We start from the raw sequence: 19,853 nt of genomic DNA, 5'->3' as shown, positions 1-19,853 counted from the left end.
TGAACTGCAGGGTTCAAGAAGGCAGCACATCATCACTTTTTCAAAGGAATTAAGATGGGCAACAAATGCTGGCCCAACTAGCAACACATAGATCATGTGAACAATGAAATCTTCATCTGGTTAGAAATTCAAACAGAAAGAGAGTAACTCTTTCCTTAGACCCATAGTTCCTAGCTCTGTGTTGAGGTCCATTTTGATGATCATACTGACGTATACTCTCTCTCTCTTTCACTATACTAGTTCTCATTCTGCTTGTGGCAGTTTCTGACTGTCTTCACCGCCGTCTCCACCACAAGGGACTCCTGGCTGCTTCTGAAGATGACATTCGGGACAACATTTTAAACTACAACGAACAGGGAGGAGGAGAGGAAGATCAGGTCAGTGAGCAATTCACAAATTGTAGTAAATAATGTCCTAAGCAACATTAACATATGCAGGACAACTGCAGACTACATTTATCTGTGAATATAATCTGCATCCCTCTATGACCCTACCCCCCTACCCCATTTATAATCCTCATCTCTCCATATATAATCCCTACCCCATCTGTATATCATTCCTAGTCCTTTTGCATATAAACCCTAATCTCTTTACATAATCTCCCTTTCTCATAAATATTCCACATATAATTCTTATTATATATAATCCCCACTTTATGCAAACTTCCTCCAATCCCATATATAATCCCTGTTCCTATATAATACACATTCTTCATATGTAATCCTCATACTCTGTATTCAACAGAATTTAAAATTTGAGATTGATTTGTTTTATTAACAATGATATTAAGGAATATGTGAAAAATGCAGGTGAATGGAGTAAGGTCACAAATCAGCCATGATTTCAGTGTATGCATGCATCTCCTCCTCTTGCTGTGATTCCATAAGTGATCACAGTACCAGTGAAAGCGAGAAACAGAGAGAGGGAGAGGGAGAGACTGAGGCCAAGAGAAAGAGGGAGATAAATGCTGAAGTGCACCGGGGAGGTTAAGATTAAACAGAGAGACAGAATGAGGAGGTGGAGAACAGGGTGTTACTAACTTTCTAGTTGTGAGCTAACCTACAGTCCCTCTGGTCAGGACATGACCTGATTGAGGCTGTACAACTGCCTGCACTCAAGTGGTGTTCTATAAACTCAGTCAGATTAGTGAGGGTGTCCACTTCCATCAAAATACCCTGCAACTCATATTTTTCACTGCAGCATTTTTCAATGATAAAGCCAGTTGTAGTGTCTGTTTGAAGTCCAGTTGGGCTTTAGCTAGTAGGCACTTTGGCATGGTTACACCATTATTACCACATGCCAAACACTCTCTCAGCATCTAATAAAGTGTTAAATCAAAGTCACATGCCTCTGCTAGTCTTGTTAATTTAGTCAAAAATCCAGATAAGGATTCCTTGGTTCCCAAATTGCCAAGTAAAACCGATAGCATCTCAGAATTAGGGGAGGTTTGGGGTCATAACATTCCTTAACTAAATCCATCAACTCTTGAAAGACTTTAGTATCTGATGTCTCAGGGAAAGTTAGGCTCTTAATAACTAAGAAAGCTGTGGTCTTCAACTGTTAGGAGAATTACTTGTTGCTTTTCATCTACCCGCCCACCCCCAATTTCATTTGCTCAAAAAAACTCCAGTCTTCGACGGCAGGATCAAATGAATTAAGCTTTCAAAATAACAGCATGATGCCAGAAATGCTTACCTCAACTCAAAGTTAACTATTGCAAGTGAATGTCTTCAGGAGCATGCTTTTCTTTCATCACCACTGAAATAACTCCACAGAGGCCAGTATCCTGTCACCAAGTCACCTTTTACTTACATGTGGAAAGTCGTTGACACTGATTTGGCTTCACCAGAGCCAGACTGAAGGTGACCTTGCAGCATGGATAGGTACCTGGAACTTCGATGCTGTGGCCATTTCGGAGACATGGATAGAGCAGGGTCAGGAATGGATGTTGCAGTTTCCAGGGTTTAGATCTTTCATTAAGAATGGCAAGGCGGTAAAAGAGGGGGAGGCGTGGCCTTGTTAGTCAAAGGTAGTATAACGGTGGCTGAGAGAATTTTTGATGAGGACTCGTCTACTGAGGTAGTGTGGGCTGAGGTTAGAAACAGGAAGGAGAGGTCACACTGCTTGGAGTTTTTTATAGGCCTCCGCAGAGTTCCAGGGAGGTGGAAGAGAGAATTAGCAAAATTATTCTGAGTATGAGTGAAAGGAACAGGGTGGTCATTATGGGGGCTTTAACTTCCTCAACATTGACTGGAAATGTTTTAGGGTAGGAATAGGGCCAGTCAAAGACAGAAGTGATAAGTTGAGTGTGGACCCTGTGGAGATTGGAGTGGTGGTAAATGAACATTTCTCATCGGTTTTCACTCAGGAAAAAGAGAATATTGTAGAGGAGAAGAATGAGGTACAAGATATTAGATTAGGAAGGATCGAGGTAGTTATGAACAGGTGTTATCAATTCTAGAAGGAGTGAAAGTAGACAAGTCCCCTGGGCCGGATGGGATTTATTGGAGGATTCTCTAGGAAGCTGGGAGGAGATAGCAGACCCTTTGGCTTTGATATTTGAGTCATCATTGTCTACAGGTTTAGTACCTGAGGACTGGAGGATTGCAAGTGTTGTGCCCTTGTTCAAGAGGGCAACAGAAATGACCCAGGTAATTATAGACCAGTGAGCCTTACTTCTGATATAGGAAAGATTTTGGAAAGGATTATAAGAGATGAGATTTACATTCATCTAGCAAGCAACAATTTGATTTCAGATAGTCAACATGGTTTTGTCAAGGGCAGGTTGTGTCTCATAAACCTCATTGAATTTTTTGCGAAGGTGACCAAGCATGTAGATGAGGATAGGGCAGTTGATGTGGTATACATGGACTTCAGTTAAGCCTCTGATAAGGTTCCACATGGTAGGCTGATGGAGAAAATGCAGAGGAAAGGAACTGAGGGTGATTTAGCAGTTTGGATTAGAAATTGGCTTTCTGGAAGAAAGCAGTGAGTGGTGGTTGATGGAAAGTATTCAGTCTGGAGTCCAGTTGCTAGTGGTGTGCCACAAGGATCTGTTTTGGGACCACTGCTGTTTGTCATTTTTATAAGTGACTTAGACGCAGGCATAGGTGGATGGATTAGTAAATTTGTAGACAACACTAAAGTCGGTGGAGTAGTGGACAGTTTGGAAGAATGTTACAGGTTGCAGGGGGACTTGAATAAACTGCAGAATTGGGCTGAGATGTGGCAAATGGAGTTCAATGCAGCTAAATGTGAGATAATGCACTTTGGGATGAATAACAGGAAGGCAGAGTACTGAATTAATGGAAAGATTCTTGGTTGTGTGGATGTGCTGAGGGTTCTTGGAGTCCATGTTCATAGATCCCTGAAAGTTGCCGCACAGGTGGATAGCGCTGTTAAGAAGGCATATGGTGTATTAGGTTTCATTGGTAGAGGGATTGATTTTCGGAACCGCAATATCCTGCTGCAACTATACAAAACGCTGGTGTGGCCACACTTGGAACATTGTGTACAGTTCTGGTCGCCCCATTACAAAAAGGATGTGGAAGCATTGGAAAAGGTGCAGAGGAGATTTACCAGGATGTTTCTGGTCTGGAGGGAAGGTCTTATGAGGAAAGGCTGAGAGACTTGGGTCTGTTTTCATTGGGGCTCTCTGATTGGACCAAATTAACAGTCCCAATCAGGGAACTCATATTTTATGATGTCCACCTGGCTGACCTTGTTCCAATCTCTACGCTGCTATATATCTTGTGTGATTCTTCTATCACTTGTGTGTTATTAATTTGCTGGTCAGTTACTCATTGAATAGTTTTTTTTCCTGAAGTCAAGGAAGATTGTTTGGTAACGTGCAAAATAACATAATCAAAACACCATTAGAAAGAGTTCCTGTTCAATTCCTGTCTTTAATACATTTTGCAAATCGATTTTGAAATTTCAACACACCACTGCAATGCCACCGGCTCATGGTTGATTTTTGTCCCCCAAGGATGCCTATAACATTGACCAATTAAGGAATCCAGATGAGGTCTTGCCCTCAACCCCAATCAGAGGAAAGCAGCCAATCAGAAGAGATGCACCATTTAATTATGGGCAACCACATTATCCAAAAAGACCCCCTGCTAACCCCAATGACATCAAGGATTTCATCAATGAGGTGGGTTTCCATAGAGGCAACTCGGGGCAATGGAATCACTGCAGTTATTTACAGATTTTTTTTTGTATGAGTAATTATAACGTTATGGGTGAAGTTATTATAGTCAGTCACACACTGTTAAGGGAGTCATACTGCTCATGTTAGCCCAACAGAGAAAGACCTTGTTAAGTAAATGTTAGTGGTTCATTAATTGTATTTATTGCAGATGTATTTTAGCTACTGGATCATTATAGGTGCAAGCAGTTTTCTTCTCATCATGTCAGACAGAAACTGTCATAGACACAATAAGAGAGATCTATAAGTGGCGTCAACTAGTATTCAGAAAGATTGATCCACCTACGTGGTGGACAGAACTGGGTTTCTTTGTCCCCCACAATCTGTGAGCTGATATTGGTGTAATCTCCATTTGATGAGTATTATTGCAGGCACTATACATTTAAAAATATGCAACACTTGATTCCAACAGCTAGATCAATGATTTCAGAACAAGATGCAGTAAACATCTAATCATAAATACAAGCCATTCTCTAATAGTAATTTCTATACAAGCATACCCTGCTCTGTGTGCTGATATTAAAGTTACCAGTATAGAGCTACATTAAATATACATCAATAGTGTCTTGTGCTCAGGTGTCTCTCTTCCCAAGTAAGCGCCATGTGCTCTTCTTGGTGCTGTGTGCCCTGTCATTGTGCTCTCCAATAACCCTTTTTAATCTGTTTTGCAGGGATTGGATGCAGCTGATAACGACCCAAATGCACCCCCGTATGACACTGCTCTGATCTACGATTATGAGGGTGAGGGCTCTCTGGCTGAGACTCTGAGTTCCATCACATCCAGGGCTTCTGACTCAGACCAGGATTATGACTACCTTAGTGATTGGGGCCCTCGTTTCAAGAAGCTAGCTGATATGTATGGAGATCACTAATTGTCAGTCCAACTGAGATCTCCAAAACTTCAATCTGAGGAAATGTATTATTCCAACTGAATCACTAAATGTCTGAAATTATTCTCATTCTTTGCCAATAACTTGTACAGTTTCTCATCTGAATTCTGAGCCATGACTCTGTGATATGGAACACAACTGTCAAACTTTTATCTTAGGGGTCAGTGGGTAAGGATGATATCATATTGTAAACTCAGTCTGTCACACAGGCATTCCATACCATGCTAATAATGAAAACACTGGGAGATTAAAAGGGTAAGAGGTGAATGAGAGCAAGAGAGAAAGGGAAAAAGAGAGGGAATGAGCAAGGAGGGAATGAGCAAGGGAATCAGACAAAGACAAAATGGGATGTGGAAAGGTGACCCAGCAAGACAGGAAAAGCAAACCGATAAGGAGAGAGACAGTGGATGGAGAACACTGTGTGTCAAACACTGCAAAGTAACATGCAACACAAAGCCAGTGTCTAACTAGTTGCCAAATTGGATGGGGTTCTGTGTGTTTGAGAGAGGGTGGGAAGTTGGATGGGGGAGAAGGTGGGGAGGAGGTAGATGGAGTACTGTGTGTCAATGCAGCTAATGCCAGGTGGGACAGTTTTAGAGTCAGTTTTGATCTTGACCTGTTATTTTTGTTGCTTTGTTTATGGATCAACATTAAAATGTTAAGTATTGAGCTGACTGACTCAATAAGTTTCCATTGTACCTGTAACTATTTCAGCAACCCTTATGGTCAGCATCAGTTTTCCCAGTTTTCTTTCCTGTGAGCTATCCTTTATATTTCCAGTATTAAATTTCATTGGCCTTTTGTTTTGCCAACTGTCAAACTTTGTGTAACTTATCTTTTTTTAAGCCTTGATTTTGCTGTGTCTGGTTTGGTATTGTCTGCAAATCTAACAATGCATCTTTGGTTTCTGAATCCATATAGGTTGATACAGCACAGAAATAGGCTCTTCAGCTCAACTCATCCATGCCAGCAAATGTCCTAAATTTAACTGGTCCCATTTGCTTGCATTTGGCCCATTCCTATTCACGTACCCATTCAAGTGTCTTTTAAATGTTGTAATTGTACACGCCTCTACCACTTCCACTGGCAGCTCATTTCATATACATACCATCCTCTGTGTGAAAAAGTTACCCGTCGATTTCCATAATTTAGAAACTGCACTAGTTCCAACACAGAACCTTCAACCCTAAGATATCCCATTCATTATTTTCTTGCCCTAGTGTGATGCTTCTATCCTTCCCATAAATTTTGATCATTTCCTGGCAGAAACAAGGTGAGACAACACTTAAGCAGGAAGAATAAAAAAGATATATTATATAAATGAAAAGACATTGCTGAGCTCTGAGATGCAGAAGAACTTGAGTGTCCTCGTGCATGAATCACAAAATGTTAGCCTGCACGTACATGTAATTAGTAAAGTTAACAGAATATTATTAATTATTGTAAGGGGAGTTGAACACAAAAATAGGGAGGTTATGTTTCAGTCATATGTGGCACTGGTGAAACCATACCTGGATTACACCAAATTCTCTTTATTCGCTGCGAATAGGAGCACAGATTTTCTGTGGATAACAGAAAATATGGATATCGCTACCACCTAACTCTCCTAATGCAAAGGACCATGAGATCAGACTGGGGAAGTCTATATTAAAAAGGGGGAGTCTGGGCTGACCTTGCGAGTGCACGGAGCAGCAGGTAGCAAATCTGTGGATAATGAAGAGTTGGTGTACTTTGTACAGTGATGGCCACCTTTTTAAAGGAAGGATGTCAATACATGGGAAGCAGTTTGGAGAAGGTTTATCTGGAATAGATTAGAAATGTATTGGGATGAAAGGACAGAGAGATTTGATTTGACTTCACTTATTATTGTCATATGTACCAAGATATATGAAAAGCATTGTTTTGCGTGCTATCCAGGCAAATCATACATCACAGTCATTGAACAGAATGTAGAATAAAGTGTTATAACTACGAGAAGGTGCAGAGAAAGATCAAATCTAATATATGAGAGGTCCGTTCATAAGTCTAATAACAGCAGGAAAGAAGCTGAGCTTGAATCTGGTATGTATTTTTAAATTTTTGTAACCTCTGCCAGTTAGAAGAAATAATAACCAGGGTGGGAGGGTCTTTTTTATGATGCTGGCTGCTTTCCCGATACATCAGGAAGTATAGATAGAGTCAATGGAAAAAGCTAGTTTTCATCATTGACTGGGTTGCATTCACAACTCTCTGTAAATTCTTGTGGTCTTTGGTAAAGCAGTTGCCACATGAAGCTGTATTGCATGCAGATAGGATGTTTTCCACATGCATCTCTGAAATTGGTAAGAGTCATTGTAGACATGTTGAATTTCCTTAGCCTTCTAAGGAAGTAGAGATGTTGGGATGCTTTATTGACTATGGCGTCAACATGGATGAACCAGGACAGATTGTTGATGATGTTTACTCCTGGAACTTGAAACTCTCAACCATCTCCATCTCAGGCAGCATCCAGAGAGCGGGAGAGTCAAGGTTTCGAGCATGAGCTCTTCATCAGATTCCTGAGCATAAGCTCTTCACCAGGATTCCTGATGAAGAGCTTATGCTCGAAATGTCGACTGTCCTGCTCCTTGAATGTTGCCTGACCGGCTGTACTTTTCGAGTACCACACTTTTTGACTCTGATCGCCAGCATCTGCAGTCCTCACTTTCTCCATCTCCACTTCAGCACCATTGATGCAAACAGAGGTATGTCCTCCACTCTAATTCCTGAACTTGATGTCCAGCTCCTTCATTTTTCTGATAATAAGGGAGAGATTGTTGTCTTTACACCACATCACTAAGCTATCTCTTTGCTGTACTCTGTCTCGTCTTTGTTTAAGATCCAACTTACTATAGTGATATCATTAACAAATTGTAAATGGAGTTAAAGCTGAATTTGACCACACAATCTTGAGTGTATAAGGGGTATAGTAAGAGGCTGAGTATGCAGCCTTGCGGGTCACTGGTGTTGAGGATTATCATGGAGGAGTAGCTGTCACCTATGCTTACTGATTGTGATTGCGGGTCAGGAAGTCAAGGATTCACTTGTAGAGGTTGGAGCAGTCATAGGTCTTTGAGTTAGGAGATAGGTTTAGTTGGAATTATGGTGTTGAAGGTGGAGCTAAACAATAAATAGGAGTCTGACGTAGGTGTCCTTATTTCAAGATGTTCCAGGAATGAGTGTAGGGCCAGAGAGATGGCATCTGCGGTGGGCCTATTGCGCTGGTAGGGGAATTGTAGTGGATCATGGTGATCTGGGAGGTTGGAGCTGATGTGTACCATTACTAACCTTTCAAAGCACTTCATAATGATGGATGTCAGAGCCATTGGGCAGCCGTCATTAGGGCAAGTTGCCTGATTTTCCTTTGGCAATGGGATGACAGTGGTCTTCTTGAAGCAGGTAGGAACCTCGCATTGGATTAAGGAGAACTTAAAGATGTCTGCAAATACTCCCACCAGCTGGTCCACCCAGGATTTGAGTGCACAGCCAGGGATTCCATCTGGGCCAGTTGCTTTCTGTGGGTTCACTCTCAAGAAGGCCGATCTGATGTCTGCAGCAGTAACTGTGGATAAAGGTGTACTGAGGCTGTTGAGGAAAGTGTCATCACTTCACTGACCTTCTGCTCAAAACAAACAGAGAATGCATTGAGCACAATGGGGAGGGATGCATTGCTGTCAGTGATTCTACGCATCTTCACTTTGTAGCCTGCTATATCTTGCCATAGTTGATGTGTATTTGTGTGGTTAGTCTGGGAGTCTAGTTTAGTCTGTAATTGTCTCTTGGTGTTCCTGGTGGCTTTGTGAAGATCGTACCTAGATTTCTTGTATAGGCCAAGAGCACCCAATTTGAATGCCTCAGACCTGGACTTCAGGAGAGAGTGGATCTCTCGGTTCATCCATGGTTGAGGAACACTTAGATTAACTTTGTTGACACACAGTCCTCTACAAACTTACTGATGAAGTCTGTGATGGTAATGGCATACTCAGAAGAAAGTGAGGACTGCAGATGCTGGAGCTCAGGGTTGAGAGTGTACTGCTGGAAAAGTACAGCAGGTCAGGCAGCATCCGAGAAGCAGGAGAGTCAACATTTCAGGCATAAGCCCTTCATCAGGAAAGGATTCCTGATGAAGGGCTTATGCACGAAACATCGATTCTCCTGCTTCTCAGATGCTGCCTGACCTGCTGTGTTTTTCCAGCACCACACTCTCGACTAATGGCATACTCGTTTAGGTTGGCCGCTGAGTTCTTGAATATGGACCAGTCCACCGACTCCAAGCAGTCATGTAGGAGCTCATCCGTTATTTCAGATTAGCACTGTACGTTTTCTGTACCAGATCCTCACGGTTCAGTTTCTGCTTGTCAGCTGGGAGAAGGGGCACAGTCTTGTGGTCTGATTTACCAAAATGCAGATGATGGGGGGAGGTGAAGCAGTAGGCATTTATTTTGGTTCTGTACCCATTATCAAGGGTGTTTTGGGTGGAACAGGAGATATGTTGATGGTAACTTGGTATCACACTCTTGAGGTTGACCTGATTGAAGTCACTAGCTACGATGAATAAGGTCTCAGGGTATTCAGTCTCAAGACTATTTGTGATGGTGTATATTTCATCAAGTGTGCTCTTCACTTCTGCATGGAGTAGGATGTAAACTGCTGTCAGGATAGGCAGGGAGTAAGGATGGCACTTCGTTAGATATTTTAGGTCTGGGGAACAGTAACTTGCCAGGGTCATCATAAAACTATCTGCTGGAGTTTAATAAAGAGGTGATTTGATTGAAACATAAGCTCATGAGGGGTCTTTTCAGGGTGGATGTGAAGAGGATGTTACTCTTGTACGAGAATCTAGAAATAGGGGGTCACTGTTTAAAAATATTCCAGATTTTTATTTTCACCATCTACCAACGCAGGATTGGAATCCAGGCCACTAGCACACTACCTAGGTCTCTGGATTAACAAATCCAGTGATAATTCCGCTAGGCCATAACCTCCCCTAAATTGCAAAACTTGCAGATGACACAAACATAGATGGAAGGACAGGTAGTGTTGAGAAAGCTGGGGAGCTGCAATAAGGTCTTGGACAGGTTAGGTGAGTGGGCAAAGAAGTGGCAAATAAAATACAATGTGGGAAAGAATGAAGTTTTGCATTTTGGTCAGAAGAATAGAGGCATAGGCTATTTTCTGAATAGGGAAAAGCTTTGGAAATATGAAGCACATAGGGACTTGGGAGTGCTAGTTCAGATTCTCTTAAGGTTTACGTGCAGGTTCAGTTGGCAGCCCTCATTCATGAGTTACAGAAAACTAGCATGCAGGTACAGCAGATAATAAAGAAAACAAATGGAATGTTGGCTTTTATTGCTAAAGGAACACAATATAAAGGTAAGGAAGTATTGCTACAACTATACAAGGCATTGGTGAGACCCTGGAGTATTGTGCACAGTTTTGATCCCCTTATTTGAGGAAAGATGTAGTGGTATTGGAGGCAGTTCAGAGGAGGTTCACTAGATTTATCCCAGAGATGAGGGGTTTGTTGTATGAAGAGATTGAACAGTTTAGGCCTGTATTCTCTGGAATTTAGAAGATCAAATATTCAAGATGATATAAGGTATGGATAAAATAGATGTGGAGCAGATGCTTCCTCTTATAGGGCATTCTAAGATGAGAGGTCATACTCTTAGATAAGGGATAGCATCCTTAAAACAGAGTTGAGGAGAAACTATTTCTTCCAAAGGGTTGTGAATCTGTGGAATTCGCTATCCCAAAATGCGATGGATGCTGAAACAGTGAGTAAATTTAAGGAGGAGTTAGACAGATTTTTAATTGGTAATGGATTGAAGGGTTATGTGGAGAAGACAGGAGAATGTTGGTGAGGAGCATATCAACCATGATTGAATGGTGGACCAGACTCAATGGGCCAAATAGCCTAAGTCTGTTCCAATATTTAATGAACTAATGAAGGAAGGCAAATGCAATGTTAGCATTCATTTCAACAGGACTAGGATACAACAGAAGGGATGTACTGCTGAAGCTGTATAAGACTCTGGTCAGATCACATTTGGAATATTGTGAGTGGCTTTGGGTCCTGTATTTAGGAAGGATGTGTGGTGCTGGAGGAGTTCTGAGGACGTTTGCAAGAATGATTCTAGGGATGAAGAACTTGTCGTATAATGAATGATTGAAGACTCTGGGTTTGTACTAGATGGAGTTTAGGAGGAGGGGGTATCTCACTGAAACTTACATAAAACAGAGAGGTCTGGATAGTATGAACATGGAGAAGATGTTTCTACTATGAGGAGAGACCAGGACAGAGGGCACAGTCTCAGAGTGAAGAGCCCTTTAGAACTGAATAAGGAGGAACTATTTCAGCCAGCAGGTGATGACGCTGTAGGACTCACTGCAGCAGAAGGATGTGGAAGCCAAGTCATTCAGATACATAGATTCTTGATAAGCAAGGGGGTCAAGGGTTTTGGGGAGAAGGCAGGAGAATGGAGTTGAGAAACATATCAGCTATGATCAAATGGTAGAGCAGACATGAGAAGGTAAATGGTCTAACTTGCTCTTATATCCTATGGTCTTAAGTGTTCAATCAAGTACTTTTTAAAGATTGTGAGGTTTCCAGCCTCAGCCACCCTCCCAGGCTGTGCATTCCAGATTTCCACCACCTTTTGGGTAAAAAATGTCTTCCTCAACTCACCTCTAAACTTCCTGCCTTTCACTCTAAAATTGTGCTCGTTATTGATAGTTCAATAAAGGGGAACAGCTGCTCTCTTATTCATCCTGTCCATGCCTTTTAGAATACTATAAACCTTGATCAGGTTACTCCTCAGCCTTTTCTGCTTAAATAAAACAACTGGAACACAGCAAATCTACTCCATTCCAGACAACATCCTGATGAATCTCCTCTGCATCCCTCCAGTGCAATCACATCCTTCTAGAACTGTACACAGTACTCCAGTTATGGCCTAACCAAAGTTTTGTACAGCTCAGTAAGAACAGCAAACTTTACAAAATCACAAACTATTTAATATGGAGAGATTGGACAATAGCTAATGTGGTTCCTTGGTGCTAGAAGAGTAGCAGGGATAGGCCAAGAGATTACAGGCTAGTTAGTCTGATGTCGGTGATAGGGAAATTACTGGGAAAACAGTTTTGAAGAACAGGATTAATCAATACTTGGAAAGGCAGGATTAATCAGACATACTCACCAGATTTCTTTTTCTATTCTCTCATGGGACCGTTGTATTACTGGCGTCACTGGCTGGCTAGAGTTTATAGCCCGTCTCTAGCTGCCCTTGAGAAAGGGTGGCCTTCTTGAACTGTTGTAATCTATAGTGCCCTGAGAGGGGGAATTCCAGGATTTTGACCCAGTGACAGTGAAAGAATGGTGATATATTTACAAGTTAGGATGGAGAGTAGTTTAGGAGGGAAGTTGCAGGCAGTACTGTTCCAATATATCTGCTGCCCTTGTCCATCTAGATGGAAGTTGTCATGGGTTTGAAACGTGCTGTATAAGGATCTTTGGTGAATTCCTGCAATGCATCTGGTAGATAGTATACATTGCTGCAACTCAGCACTGGTGTTGGAAGAAGTTGATGCCTGTGGATGTGGTGCCAGTCAAGTGAGCTGTTTGTCCTGGATGGTGTCAAGCTTCCTGAGAGTTGGACCTAAGGCTATCCAGGCAATTGGGGAGTATTCTATCACACTCCTAACCTGTGCCTTGCAGATGGTGGAAAGGCTTTGGGGACTCAGGCATTGAGTTACTCATTGCAGTATTTCTAGCCTCTGACCTGCTCTTGTAGCCACTGTGTTTATGTGAAAAGACCAATTGAGTATCTGGTCAATGGTAGTCACCAGATGATGATAGTTGGAGTAGGGGGGGGGGGTGGGGGGCCAGTGGTGGAATTCAATGATGATAGCACCATTGAGTGTCAAGGAGTTGTGGTCAAATAATCTTTTATAGGTTTTCCCGGCAATTTTTAAAATATTTATTCATTTTTGTCAAATCTGGGCATTACTTGCTGACCAGCATTTATCACCCATCCCTAGTTGCCCTTGAGAAGGTGTTGGTGAGCTGCTTTCTTGAACCACTGCAGTCCACTTGCTGTGGGTTGACCCACAATGCTATTAGGGAGGGAATTCCAGGACCATGAAGGAATGGCTATATATTTCCAAGTCAGGATGGTGAGGGCAACTTAAAGGTGGTGGTGTTCCCATGTACTGCTGACCTTGTCCTTCTAGACAGAAATGGTCATGGGTTTGGAAAGTGCTGTCTGAGGATCTTTAGTGAAATTCTGCAGTGCATCTTATAGATAGTACACACTGCTGCTACAAAGCATTGGTGGAAGAGGGAGTGGATGCTTGTGGATGCAGTACCAATTAATGCTTTGTCCTGGATGGTGTCAAGCGTCTTGGGACTGCACTCATCCAGGCAAATATTCCATCACACTCCTGATCTGTGCCTTATAGATGGTGGACAGGCTTGGGTAGGCAGGAGGTGAGTTACTTGCCACAGTATTGTTGTGGTTCTGTTCGCCGAGCTGGGAATTTGTGTTGCAGATGTTTCATCCCCTATCCAGGTGACATCCTGTGGGAGCCTCCTGTGAAGCGCATCTGTGATGTTTCCTCCGGCATTTATAGTGGTTTGTCTCTGCCGCTTCCAATTGTCAGTTCCAGCTGTCCGCTGCAGTGGCCGGTATATTGGGTCCAGGTCGATGTGTTTGCCACTGTAGCCACTGCATTTATGCGGTGAGTCCAGTTAAGTTTCTGATCAATGATATCTCCCAGGATATTGATAGTGGGGGATTCAGTGATGGTAACACCACTGAATGTTGGTGGGTAGATTGTCTCTTATTGGTGATGGTCATAGCCTGGCATTTGTGTGGCGTGAATTTTACTTACCACTGGGTCAGCCCAAGCCTGGTTATTGTCCATATTTTACTGCATTTGGACAAGGACCTCTTCAGTGTCTGAGGAATTGTGAATGGTGCTGAAGATTGTGCAATCATTGGCATCCCCACTGCTGACCTTATGACGGAGGGAAGATCATTGATGAAGCAGCTGAAGGTGGTTGGGCTTACGACACTACCCTGAGGAACTCCTGTAGAGATGTCCTGCAGCTGAGATGACTGACCTCCAACAACCACAACCAAATTCCTATATGTCAAGTATGACTCTAACCACCGGAGAGTTTTCCCCCCGATACCCATTGATTCCAGTTTTGCTAATGCTCTATGATGCCACACTCAGTTGAATGCAGCCTTGATGTCAAGGGCTGTCACTCTCACCTCACCTCTAGCATTCAGCTCATTTGCCCATGTTTGAACCAGTGGCGTTAGGGGACTAATGACCTCAGGAGCTCAGTGGCCCCGGGGGAACCCAAACCGGGTGTCACTGAGCAGATTATTGCTGAGCAGGTGCTGCTTGACAGGACTGTTGTTGATATCTTTCAACATTTTACTGATGATCAAGAGTAGACTGATGGGGTGATAATTGGCTGAGTTGGATTTGTCCTGCTTTTTATGTATAGGACATACTTGGGCAATTTTCCACAATGTCGGGTAGAAGCCAATGTTGCAACTGTACTGGAAGAGCTTTGCTGGGCAAATGGCAAGTTCTGGAGTACAAGTCTTCAGTATTATTGCGGGAATGTTGTCAGGGTCTGTAGCCTTTGCAGTATCCAGTGCCGCCAACTGTTTCTTGATATCACGTGAAGTGAATCGAACTGGCTGAAGACTGGTATATGTGACGCTGGGGACAACTGAAGGAGGCTGCATGGATTGTCCACTTGGCCCTTCTGGCCGAACGTTTCTGCGAATGCTTCAGCTTTATCTTTTGCACTGCTGTGCTGGGCTCTTCCATCATTGAGGATGGAGATATTTGTTGAGCCTCCTCCTCCTTCAGTGAGTTGTTTAATCATCCACCACCATTCATGACTGGATGTGGCAGGACTGCAGAGCTTAGATCTGATCTGTTGGTTGTCGGATTGCTCAGCTCTGTCTATCACTTGCTGCTTATATTGTTTGGCATGCAAGTAGTCCTATTTGGTGGCTTTTCCAGGTTGATACTTCATCTTCAAGTATGCCGGTTATTGCTCCTGGCATGCCTTCCTGCAATTTTCATTGAACCAGAGTTGATCCCCTGGCATAACGGTAATGGTTGAATGAGGTATATGCCCGGTTATGAGGTTACAGATTGTACAGGAATACAATTCTGCTGTTGTTGATGGCCCACAGCGCTTTATGGATGCCCAGCCTTGAGTTGCTAGGACTGTTCAAAGTCTGTCCCATTTAGCACAGTGGTAGTGCATACAACACAATGGAGGTTATTCTCAATGGGAAAGCAAGATTTCGGCTCCACAAGAACTGTGCAATGGTCACTCTTACAGATACTGTCATAGAGAGATGCATCTGCAGCCGGCAGATTGGTAAGGATGAGGCGAAGTATGTTTTTCCCTCTTGTTGGTTCCCTCACCAGTCTAGCAGCTATGTCCTTTAGGACCTGAGTAGCTCGATCAGTAGTATTGCTGCTAAGCCACTTTTGGTGGTGGACATTGAAATCCCCACCCAGGGTACATTTTGTGTCGGTTCATCAGCTGATTTTTAACTTTGTCCACCCCAATCTGACACTGTTTCCTCCAGGTCTTGGACAAATAGGGAGGTGATGGCCTAATGGTAATATCACAGGACTATTAATCCAGAGGCTCAATCAATATTCTGAGGACCCGGGTTGAATCCTGCCATTGCAGATGGTAGAATTTAAATTCAGTAAAAATATCTGGAATTAAGAATCTACTGAAATCCATGAAACCATTGTAAATTGTTGGAAAAACCCACCTGGTTCACTAAAATCCTTCAGGAAAGGAAACCTACCATCTTCATACAGTCTTTTCATAGAATCCCTACAGTGTGGAAACAGGCCCTTCAGTCCAACAAGTCCACAGTGACCATCCCAAGAGTAACCCCCCCAGACCCGTTCCCCTAAATTTAACCCCTGACTAATGCACCCACCCTACACATCCCTGAACAGTCCAACAGATTATTTGGAAGCAAAGGTAACAGCTCAGATAATGCATTAAAGGTGTGAGGTTAGAGTCTGTTTGTAGATAGGGTGATTAGCCAAGGTCTTTTTCTTCGGGTGAGTGAGTCCAAAACTAGAGGTCATAGATTTAAGGTGAGAAGGGAAAGACTTAAAAAGCACCTGAAGGGCAACTTTTTCACGCAGAGGGTGCTACGTGTATAGAATGAGCTGCCAGAGGACATAGTGGAGGTGGGTACAAATACAACATTTAAAAGACATCTGGATGGGTACATGAACAAGAACGATTTAGAGGGATATGGGACAAATGTTTGCAAATGCAACTAGATCAGATTTGGATGTCTGGTCAGCGCAGGGTCTGTTTCCGTGCTGTATGACTATGACTGTAAGTTTGCAAATGTGATCCAAAATTGGCTTACAATTAGGAGGTAAAGGGCGGTGGTTGAGGGTTATTTTGTAATTGGAAGCCTGTGGCCAGTCATGTACCACAGTGATCAGAGCTGGGACCCTTAGTAGGGGCTAACTACAAGATTCTGGAATCTGTACTGAAAACAAAAAATGTTGGAGATCACAGAGGGTCAGGCAGCATCCATAGAGAGAAAGCAAACCAGTATTTTGATTCTAGATTACCTTTCATCAATATTATGAGAGGTTATAGTAAAATAAATTCAGAAAAAACTGTTCCTGTTTGGAAGAGGTTCAGTAACTGAACATAGATTCCAAATGATTGATGAAAGATTCAGTAGGAAAAATTCAAGGAAAATTTGTTTTCTGAACTAAGTGAATGATTATGATCTGGAATTGCTAGCAGCCAGTTCAAGAGTATCTTTCAAAAATAAGTTAAACAAATATTTGGACCGAAGGATTTGCAGGGCTATGGGGAAAGAACATTGTTGTGAGGTTGGAACAGCAGCACAAGCTTAATGAGATAAAAGGCTGCCACCCTGTTGTGACATCTATGATTTTTGAAATAAATCAGCAGCCTTTAGTTTTAAAATTTTATCAGATTTCTTTGAAAACTCAAAACGCAGGATGTTATGAAAATATTATGGAGGGCAACATGGTGGGTTAGTGGTTTTGTCGCTAGATGAGGTAATCCAGTGACCCAGGGTAATGTTCTGAGGAAACAATTTTAAAGAATTAAGTTCTGAGTAAGAGTCATATCAGACTTGAAATAGTAACTGTTTTTCTCTCCGCAAATGCTGCCAGACCTGCTGAGTTTCTCCAACTTTCTCTGTGCATGTTTCAAATTTCAGCATGTGAAATATTTTGCCTTTATTCTAACACCGAGGACACAGATTGGAATTTCAACATGACACAATGTGGAATTTGAATAAAATTAACAAGTAAATCTGGGTTGTTTTTTAAAAAAATGGCTAATGATAACCACAAGACTATTCTTAGAGTCATAGGGTCACAGAGATGTATGGCATGAAAACAGACCCTTTGGTTCAACTCGTCCATACCGATCAGATATCCCAACCCGAATGCCCTTTAGGAAAGGGAAGTCTGCTGTCCTCAATGTTTTGTCCGACCTGTAACTCAAGTGCAACAGTAATGTGATTAACTGCTTTTTATCATTTAAATAAATGATTTGGATGTCAACATAGGAGATATAGTTAGTAAGTTTGCAGACAACATCAAAATTGGAGGTGTAGTGGACAGTAAAGAAGTTGACCTCAAAGTACAACAGGATCTTGATCAGATGGGTCAATGGGCTGAGGAGTGGCAGATGGAGTTTAATTTAGATAAATGTGAGAAGCTGCATTTTGGGAAGGCAAATCAGAGCAGGACTTATACACTTAATGATAAGGTCCTGAGGAGTGTTGCTGAGCAAACAGACCTTAGAGTGCAGGTTCATAGTTCCTTGAAAGTAGAGCTGCATGTAGATAGGATAGTGAAGAAGGCATTCGGTATGTTTTCCTTCATTGGTCACAGCCTTGAGTATAGGACTTGGGAGCTCATGTTACAGCTGCACAGCATATTGGTTAGGCCAGTTTTGGAATATTGTATGCAATTCTGGTCTCCTTCCTATTGGAAAGATGTTGTGAAACTTGAAAGGATCCAGAAAAGATTTACAAGGATGTTGCCAGGGTTGGAGGATTTGAGTTAAACAGAGAGGCTGAGTAGGCTGGGGGTTTTCTCCCTGGAGCGTGGGAGGCTGAGGGGTGACCTTATAGAGGTCTATAAAATCCTGAGGGGCATGCTTAGGATAAATAGACAAAATTGTTTCCCTGGGGTGGGGGAGTCCATAACTAGAGGGTATAGCTTTAGGGTGAGAGGGGAAAGATATAAAAGGGACATAAGGGGCAACATTTTCACACAGAGGGTGATGCGCGTGTGAATGAGTTGACAGAGGAAGTGATGGAGACTGATACAATTACAGTATTTAAAATGCATTTGGATGGGAATATGAATAGGAAGAGTTTAGAGGGGTATGGGCCAAGTGCTGCCAAATGGGACTAAACTAGTTTAGGATATCTGGTTGGCATGGATGAGTTGGACTAAAGGGTCTGTTTCCGTGCTGTACATTTCTGTGACTCTATGACTCTTAAATTTTCACTGAAATAGCCTATCAAGTCACTCAGTTGTACCTAACAGCTGCAAAGCCTTTTTTTTAAGGAAAGAAATTGAGAACGATCACTGCCATCGACCTAAGCACTGGAAACAACAATGACAGACACACAGCCTTATTTAAATAAGAGAATGATCAGGGAGAAGGTAGGGCCGATCATGGATAGCGGAGGGAACTTGTGCGTGGAGTCTGAGCAGATAGGGGTAGTCCTAAATGAGTTTTTTGCTTCCCAAGGAAAGGGAGCTTGTTGTAAATGAAAACTTAGAGGAGCTGGGATACAGTCTTGACCAGATAAAGATTGATGAAGTTGATGTGCTAAAAATTTTGGAAAACATTAAGATTGATAAGGGCCAGACCAGATTTATCCTATGCTGCTCCGGGAAGCTAGAAAGGAGGTTGCTAAGCCACTGGCGAGGATATTTGCCTCTTCACTCTCCATGGGAGTCGTAATGGAGGATTGGAAGGAGGCAAATGTTGTTCCTCTTTTCAAGAAGGATAATAGGGAAATCCTGGCAATTACAGACCAGTCAGTCTTACATCTGTGGTCAGCAAAGTTTTGGAAAGAATTCTAAAGGATAGGATTTATGACTATTTGGCAAAGCATAGCGTGATTAAAGGCAGTCAGCAAGGCTTTGTGAGGGGCAGGTCGTGCCTCACAAATCTTATTGAGGTGGTGAGCAGGTGTCAAGACAGGTCGACAACAGTCAAGCAGTGAATGTGGTATATATGGACTTCAGCAAGGCATTTGATAAGGTTCCCCATGGTAGGCTCATTCATAAAGTCAGGAAGTATGGGATAGAGGGAGATTTGGCTATCTGGATTCAGAATTGGCTGGCTGACAGAAGGCAGAGAGTGGTTGTAGATGGAAAGTATTCTGTCTGGAGGTCAATGTTGAGTGGGGTCCCGCAGGGATCTGTTCTTGGGCCTCTGCTCTTTGTAGTTTTTATAAATGACTTGAATGAGGAGCTTGAGGGGTAGGTTAGTAAATTTGCAGGTGACACAAAGGCTGGAGGTGCCGTTGATAGTACCGAGGGCTACTGCAGGCTGCAGCGTGACATAGACAGGATGCAGAGCTGGGCTGAGAAATGGCAGATGGAGTTCAACCTGGATAAATGCGAAGTGATGCATTTTG

The 19,853-nt window shown here is 42.6% G+C and overlaps 1 protein-coding gene and 1 long non-coding RNA gene across 3 annotated transcripts in view; one reads left to right on the top strand and one right to left on the bottom strand.

Annotated features, from left to right (window-relative positions):
* The window catches only part of cdh15 (cadherin 15, type 1, M-cadherin (myotubule)), a 107,884-nt gene extending 101,964 nt beyond the window's left edge, over positions 1–5,920 (top strand). For both annotated transcript variants that reach the window (XM_043706475.1, XM_043706474.1), the window contains 3 exons: positions 241–377; positions 3,989–4,156; positions 4,882–5,920. In XM_043706475.1, coding sequence (XP_043562410.1) covers positions 241–377; positions 3,989–4,156; positions 4,882–5,082 — 506 coding nt within the window. In that variant the 3' untranslated portion in view covers positions 5,083–5,920. The remainder of the gene's footprint in view (positions 1–240; positions 378–3,988; positions 4,157–4,881) is intronic.
* LOC122558180 overlaps positions 1–19,853 on the bottom strand; it is a 38,414-nt gene that overhangs the window by 3,414 nt on the left and 15,147 nt on the right. The gene's annotated exons all lie outside the window — the stretch shown is intronic.

This window comes from Chiloscyllium plagiosum, chromosome 17 (genome assembly GCF_004010195.1).
Source record: "Chiloscyllium plagiosum isolate BGI_BamShark_2017 chromosome 17, ASM401019v2, whole genome shotgun sequence".
Taxonomy (NCBI): domain Eukaryota; kingdom Metazoa; phylum Chordata; class Chondrichthyes; order Orectolobiformes; family Hemiscylliidae; genus Chiloscyllium; species Chiloscyllium plagiosum.
This window is presented reverse-complemented; position numbering and strand designations above follow the sequence as displayed.